Below are 8,005 nucleotides of genomic sequence, written 5' to 3'. Positions count from 1 at the left end.
GGCAGTTCCCAATCAAAAGAACTCCAGGCATGGACCGTACGAGATATACCTGGATCTGATCGCTGATGGGAGCAAATTGTTCTATCAGCAGCTCCGTACAAAAGATGAATACCAAAGCTAGAAAGAAAATGACAGCTATGTACACGAGCCACAGCACAGTGGCGTGGACAGCTATGGAAAGCCAAGTACCAAGCGCTCATGGGGACGAAGGGAGGGGACTGAGGACCTCGAGCTCCCAGCTCCGAAAGCTTTTGCTATCTTGGCTGAGTCCAATGCGTAGGGTTCACACATTGTCCCAGGGTGGTTCAGGTCTCTCCGTCGTCAATTACCACCCCCGACCGCCCGGAAGAGAAGTAAGAAAACTAATCTTTTGCCTTTTTTCAATGTCCCTTGATGCATTGTCTGCTGGTAGATTCGTGCTGCGCCACACGACACAGCAGCATCCCTCCCCTCCCTCCCAGTGCGACAGTACAGTGCAGACAGCTGTGTACCTACCTTGTCCACATCCCGTGGTGCTCCTAGGCTGCCAGTGAGGTCGGGCCGGGGTCAGCCGGAGAATAGGAATGACCCCGGTGTCCGGCAGTGACAGACGCTGGTACGTCCTACATAGCAACTGGGGCGAATCCACAGCTCCTCCCCCTTTACCTGTCAAAGAAAGATCTGTACTGCGACTACATAGGCACGGGATCTGGGCTCCTCTCCCCCCGGTTTATGTCCTGCCCTGACATCATAAGGGACTGCATCGCCACCCGTGCTGATCAGAGCTCCACGCTGGGCAAACAGGAAATGAAATTCAAAAGTTTTCAGGATTTTCCTGTCTACCTGGCCAGTGCATCCGAGTTCAGATTGCTTTCCAGAGCAGTCACAGTGGTGCACTCTGGGATACCGCCTGGAGGCCAATACCATCGATTTGCGGCCACACTAACCCTAATCTGATATGGTAATACCAATTTCAGCACTACTCCTCTCGTCAGGGAGGAGTACAGAAACCGGTTTTAAGAGCCCTTTATATCGATATAAAGAGCCTCGTTGTGTAGACGGGTGCAGGGTTAACTTGGTTTAACGCTACTAAAATCGGTTTAAACGCATAGTGTAGACCAGGCCTCAGTGTAACTTGCCCCAATTCAAGAAGTGACTGCATCGTAGGGGGAAGACCCTAGAAGAAGCTTAACCCTGCTAACGATAGCTATCTAATAAATTGTACTGTTGCTTTCTGTGTCCACTTACAGCATGCGGTGGAAGCAATATGGAAAGTGGTAGCTGATATGCTGCAGCCAGAGCTACCAGCAGAAGCCAGGCATGCTGTGCTTCACCTGCTGAAGGCCATCATTCAAGGACAGGTAAAGCCTCCCCCTTCCAAATAGGGCTTGCATGGAGCAAGATGAATAGCACTGGTTGGCTGCCTCCTGCCATTTAAATTCTTCTCGTTCTTTATCTTAGTCCAGCACAGTGAACAGGAAAAGCCTAGCATTCAGTTTGATTAATTCTCTTGACTTTCAGTTTAACCTTTTTTTCTTTTAATTTGGGAGGAATTTTGTGCTCCTGAAAAGTGGGAGTGATTGCAGTGGCTGAATTCAAGCACAGTGCAGCAGTCACTGTATAATCTAGACAGCTGTGTCAAGCACCTTAATCCTGACCTTCAGCATCCATGCTATGGCACGTATGCCAAGCATCGAGGCAAATTCTGTACATGAGCCTTTTTCTTCAGTCTGATCAAGTCAAGCTCATTATGAATGCTCAAGCTACTACAGCATCCCACTGAGCAGTGCTGTCTGTAGCATTTCCTTTTCAAGTCCTGGAATTAGTGGTCTGGCTGTTGCTACGTGGCCCACTTTCCGCATCTCTAGGGTTCTGGACCTGCTGAATGTTGGAAAAGCTCTCTGGGGTCAGTGGTGACAGCTTGATAAATCTCTGTAAGAGGCTAAGGGGAACTGACTGCCTTCCAAGCAGATCATGGCAAGATTTTCAGTAGACACTAACACAGCCCAAGGTGGGAAAAGTTTGCTTTTAAAGTGTGAAGAACATTCTTATAGTTTCCTAATCATGGTCTGTAATAAGTCTAGTTTTCAGTTGCTATTGTGTCTCTCACTATAATTCTTTCTCCTTTCAGGGTGAGAGACTAGGGATCCTCAGAGCACATTTCTTTAAGGTTATCAAGGATTATCCTTCTAACGAAGATCTTCATGAACGGCTTGCAGTGTTCAAGGCTCTCACGGATAATGGAAGATCCATAACTCACCTGGAGGAAGAATTGGGTAGGTGTTACATACAAATGCTGAGGGTTGCTGTTGTTTTCAGATTCTGACATAGGATTGTCCAAAAGCTGCGATGCTGTTATTTTAAAATCGTGCTGAAAAAAGCTTCATTATGCTGGTTTTACCTTTTTAAAATAAAATTCCATGGCTTCTCTGTAGGGAATAAAAATTATGTACTATTCTACATTATTGTGTAAAGTCTTAGGGTACTAATTCTTCCGTGCCGATGTGGTAAACAATTTTATAGTAGTGACGAACCTGTGGATGTTCTGCATCTGTGAGTTTGGGGAGCTCTCTTAATTTTAAACTGTTGCCTGTTTATTTTTGGAGGGTTTTTTGTTGTTGCCGTCTTGTGGCAAACTTAATACAACCCATCTGACATTGTTTTACATCTGCAATGTGTTTCGTTCCAGGCAAACTTAGCAAATTCATAAAAATGTGAATTCAATCCATGTGGCACTTTATAGCAAGATAAGGGATATGAGAGCAAGTCAATTGTAAGCAACAGCTAAGAAGAGTGTGATAGATAAAATAGCAGCCTTGGTCAATCGACCCGCACTCTTTATTATGGTCTTCTAGGGAGCAGTTTATATAACTGGAAATACATCAAAAGATAGATCTTTTTTTCAGCAAGTAGGGCCAGAAGGGAATTTGCAGCACTTTTGGATTGAAACAATGCTGTAACACCATTTCCTTCTCCTTCAGCTGAGTTTGTCCTGCAGTGGATGGATGTCGGGTTGTCTTCAGAATTCCTTCTAGTTCTAGTGAACCTGGTCAAGTTCAACAGCTGTTACCTGGAAGATTATGTTGCTGATATGGTCCAGTAAGGTTAAACTGTTAACCCTTATTGTTTCTAAATTGCTGGGCAGTGTTTGTGGATAAATTCAGTGGTCTACATTTTCAACAGACCTCCAAGTGTATCTATTTGCACATGCAAATCTCTGTATTGTATACACAGACTGACCAGTTGGGTGACACATGACCCATCTAGCCTCTGCAAATGTGCATTGTGGGGGGAAAGGGGTGGAAAGGGTATCTGTTGAAATAGTATTAGTGTGGCTGTGGTCAGAAAAGTGATTAAAAATGGCACCAAGGTGCTTTTATTTCAGAACATACATGGTTGTCAGAGCTGACTTTTGGCAAATGTATTCTTTTGCTATTCAGAGCTGTTTTGGCTCTAAAGAGCTATGGGAGAATGATCCTGTTTCTGGATTATGTGCCTGTCAGCAGAAGAGTTCAATAGATTCCAGTTGCAGGGCCAAATTCTGCCCAGAATTATACCTGCACTGAAGATGGCGGGATGCATGGGTGTACGTGAAGGTAGAACTTGGCTGGCTTAGTCGTCATAGCTCAGTGATGCTTAAACCTGAAAGAACCCATCTTGCTTTCTTAAACCCAGAACTAAAGATGCATGGGTGACAGTTTAGAAACCTATTTGTGTAAATCAACCAAACTGATATGGAACCAATGAAAAACTAATGTGGAGTCTCTCAATATCACGTTTGCTCACTTTTCAGAGTAGAACTCTCCTTTGCAGGCCAGTTTGTCAAAAGAGCTCAGCTCCCAGCCACTCCCAAAATCTGATTCTACTTCTTCGTACTGAGCACTTTTGAAGATCTATCCATGAGCCCTTAGACAGGATAATGAAATACAGCAACTCTTATAATATTCTGATCTATAAACCTGGGTTAAATTACATAGTGCTCAATCCCCAGTTTGTATAGGAGATGAACTTGGCAATATTCTCTTCACTAGATTTACATACTTGGGACCCTATACTCAACCGTATTTAATGAATAGTAATAGTAGTGAGATGTAGCTTAAGTGCAGCTGCAAACTATTCAGAAAAGGGCTGGTGACACTAAGTATATCCCCAGAAGTATTTCCAACTGAGCCACAGTCAGGAAAGCAACAGGGCAAACTTCTACACTAATCTAATTGTGTTAATTTTGGATAATTTTTTTTGGTCATTTGTTAAATTTGATTAAAATAAACATATTTAACTACGTTTTCCTCCAACAGTATGATCTGCCTATTGTGCATTCAGACATCATCATCGGTTGACATAGAGGTCAGTAATTGAAGCCTCTTCTAATATCGATTACGTTCTGCAGAACTGTATCCATTACAGATCAGGCCACTTTTGAGTAGCTAGGCCAAAACTCTCTAGGGCTCCCAAGGATTTTCTTCCTTCAAGGAAAGCTGCTGTAGCAAAGTGCGGAGCTTACTATATTGTTGGATGTTGGGTGGAGAGAGGCATTATGACTTACATGTCTGAGCATAGAGGTGGGAACCAGGATATTGTGGGTCGCAATCCTAGCTGGACAAGTCACTATCTCTCTCTTACTCAAGTTTCACCACCTGTAAAATGAGGACAATACAACATTGTGAGGGTTAACTAACTCTGGAAAGCACTTTGGGGTCGTATAAAGCGCTGTACAGCTACTAAGTTATTAATTTAGTCATAAAACCGTGGGACAAAGGAACCAAGTTGATCTTGCTAAGAGATTCCCTTCGCTGCTTTAACCATCCGTGTATGGTTTGGTTTACATTCTGAACTGATGAACACCTGGTGTATCCATATTGATTTCTGAGGAGTTTTGTGGCCGTAAGTGAGAACAGAGTTTAACCTGCTGTATTTCAATGCTAGGTCAAGGGAGAAGTGAGTAACCATTGTGCTTTTCCCCCCCACAAAGGTCTCCCTGCAGGTCCTAGATGCTGTGGTTTGCTACAACTGCCTGCCCTCGGAGAGCCTCCCAGTATTTATCATCACCTTGTGCCGCACCATCAACGTTAAGGAGCTTTGTGAGCCATGCTGGAAGGTCAGAATCCTTTCGTTTCCCTTGCCATGAGTTCCTGTACCATGCACAGTTTTGTCTCATTAAAGCAATATTGTTCTGAATATTAGTATGTTAAAAATCTAGACTCCAGTTGCCTTTATTATGATTATAATAGTTCTTTGAGAGGAGATCGGAGCATATACCACACTTCTCTAGTTTATTAAATGCCATACTGTCCATTATTAAATTGCAAATGTAACCTCTCTTGACTGACGGGACCCTGAAGCTGTATAGTGACCTACTAAAACCTTCTCTGAAAATCCTCTCATACTTGCTTTTTAGCTTATGCGCAATCTCTTGGGAACCCATTTGGGGCACAGTGCTATATACAACATGTGCCGCATCATGGAAGACAGGTATGGAATATCATGCTATTAAATAGTTTTTTTTAAAAAAAAAAAAGCTCAGTATTGCTTTGACTGAAATAAAAGATGTACTGATTCTAATGGGAGCAGGAGCAGACCCAAAATTTCACATGTGATGTAATGGTTAGAAATAATGACTGCTTTGTGATTTTGGACAAGTTAATTAACCTTTCTGTACCTATGTTTCCCCATTAGTAAAATGAGAACAGTGCCTAAATGGTTAGTCTTCATGGTTTTAAAGTCCTTTAAGATGCTCTGGTTTAGAAGTACTGAGTATTGTTCATTTCCCTTTGCATGAGTCTTGTACTCTAAAACTAAACCTGCTGCTATAGTATGATCTAAAAACTTGACTTACCTTCTGTGCCCTGTCTTAGAGCCTACATGATGGATGCAGCATTACTGAGAGGAGCAGTGTTCTTTGTCGGAATGGCTCTGTGGGGTGCACACAGACTGTATTCTCTCAAGAACTCACCTACATCAGTGCTGCCCTCATTTCTCAAGGTACAGTGATACTTGGGAGGAACTTTTATCTTGTGATAGTGCCTAGGAGCCTCAGTCGTGGACCAGCACCATGCTGTGCTAGGTGCTGTGCAAACTCAGAACAACAAGACAGTTTCTGCCCCAAAGAATTTCCAATCTAATTATAAGACAAAAGCCAACAGCTGGATAGAGACATATGGGGGAACACATGAAACAAGGAGACAATAACTATTTTGAGCTTGAACTGATGCTTCGTTTGGGAATATTTTACTGATCCACATAGCAGTTCTTGAATTTTTCATAGTTCTTTAGAGTTTAAGGTCGGAACGGACCATTTAAACATCAAGCCTGACTTGATTTAACACAGGCCATTAATTTCACCCAGTTACCCCATAGTGTGGTTTGTACCTAAAGCGTTTCAGTCCTCAGCAGAGTGAACTGTTTGCACAGGTAGAGGACTGGAAACGCTGAGGTACCATAAACAACTTTCTAGATGGTTTAGATAGCAAAAAAATCCTATGCCTGCTGCAAGCAGATTAGTCTACAGCATACAAATGTAGGGAGAGGGGACAAAGTCAGCAGGAATGAAAAGTGAAGTGTGGCACTTTTTTTTTTTTTTTTTAAATTAGTGCCAGGATTTTTTAAACAGAGAGACACCCTGAGGGGAAGATTAAGATTTATGAGCTTGTTGGCCGAAGTGCCTGTTAATGAAAGCTGCAGCTATGTGAGGGAAGGCTGACGCATTTGACTGGCTGGATGTTAGTGCTGGAAGCTGTACTGTGATCACTTCTCTACCAGAGCACTTACTAAGCCCTTGGTATGATATTAAATTGAGAGCAGCCTGCCACCTTTCGTGCCCTCTTCTGTACTTTGGGAGATGGCAGGGCTATTTTTGTAATGGATTTTAACCACAGCAAAGGGAGTGGTGTTGAAGTTCCCTTATTGGCTGCCCATGCTGTATGTTTGATGTGTAGATTATGCGTTAGGCCAGAGAGAGTCCCTGAAACAATATTAGAAGTTTCCTGTAATGGGCTTGGTATGAGTGACCAGATTGAGTTGTCTCATTACAAAATCCTACCGTCTTTTAAGTGTTTGGGGACCTTTCAGCCAAGCCACAAGAGTTACTATGTTCTAAACTGAACTACGTATTCCAGTGAGGGGTGTATGTCGTGTCATGTGGAGCTGGTAGTACTGTCTCCAACCTGCTGTTCATGTGGAACCGGGGGTGCATTTTAACATCTGACTTGCACCTGTTGGGAATACATTATTGTGCTTATAAAATGGCCATCTTTTGATTGGCTTTTGCAGCTGTAGCCTCAGACTTCAAGCTTTTCTATCCTTGAAACACTACAGTGGCCGCGCTGCAGTTGTGTCACTGTAGCACTTCAGTGTAGACACTTACTACAGCAACGGAAGGGGTTCTGTCCCCGTCGTTAAACCACCTCCCTGAGAGGCAGTAGGTAGGTTGATGGAAGGATTGAGCCCTTCAGCTAAACTTCTTAATATGTAGGATGTTGATCGAGTTCAGTTTAAGAACATTACAGATCATTGACTGACCTGAGGAACGTGTGTTCCAGGCCATGACTTGTCCCAATGCAGTTGTATCGTATGAGATAGTCCTGTCCATAACCAGATTAATCAAGAAGTATGGGAAGGAGCTGCAGGCTGTCACTTGGGATATTCTTCTGGATATCGTTGAGCGATTGCTCCAGCAGCTACAGGTAGGTATTGAGTGAAATCTTGATATACGTTATAAAAACGTCTTGTAGGAAGTATTTTGGTTTATAAAATGGTCTTATTTTTTAATACTGAAAAGCACTCTACAGCTTCTGCTTTGGATGGGGGGTAGCGTGTACCCTGCCATTTTGGATTTGGTTTTGGTGAGCGGTGAGGACCTCGTAGAAGAAATGGTGGTAGGGGACAACCTTGGTTCGAGTGATCATGAGCTAATTCAGTTCAAACTAGATGGAAGGATAAACAAACGTAGATCTGGGATTAGGGTTTTTGACTTCTCAAGGGCTAATTTTAAAGAGTTAAGGAAATTAGTTAGGGAAGTGGATTGGAC

The 8,005-nt window shown here is 43.0% G+C and overlaps 1 protein-coding gene across 1 annotated transcript in view; it reads left to right on the top strand.

The window, feature by feature from the left end:
• TSC2 (TSC complex subunit 2) overlaps nucleotides 1-8,005 on the top strand; it is a 45,260-nt gene that overhangs the window by 2,818 nt on the left and 34,437 nt on the right. Inside the window, 8 exon segments of the mRNA XM_075069136.1 lie at nucleotides 1,230-1,340; nucleotides 2,111-2,255; nucleotides 2,961-3,078; nucleotides 4,278-4,326; nucleotides 4,952-5,077; nucleotides 5,378-5,451; nucleotides 5,835-5,961; nucleotides 7,518-7,799. Coding sequence (XP_074925237.1) covers nucleotides 1,230-1,340; nucleotides 2,111-2,255; nucleotides 2,961-3,078; nucleotides 4,278-4,326; nucleotides 4,952-5,077; nucleotides 5,378-5,451; nucleotides 5,835-5,961; nucleotides 7,518-7,799 — 1,032 coding nt within the window.

This window comes from Chelonoidis abingdonii, chromosome 9 (assembly GCF_003597395.2).
Source record: "Chelonoidis abingdonii isolate Lonesome George chromosome 9, CheloAbing_2.0, whole genome shotgun sequence".
In the NCBI taxonomy this organism is placed as follows: Eukaryota; Metazoa; Chordata; order Testudines; family Testudinidae; genus Chelonoidis; species Chelonoidis abingdonii.
This window is presented reverse-complemented; position numbering and strand designations above follow the sequence as displayed.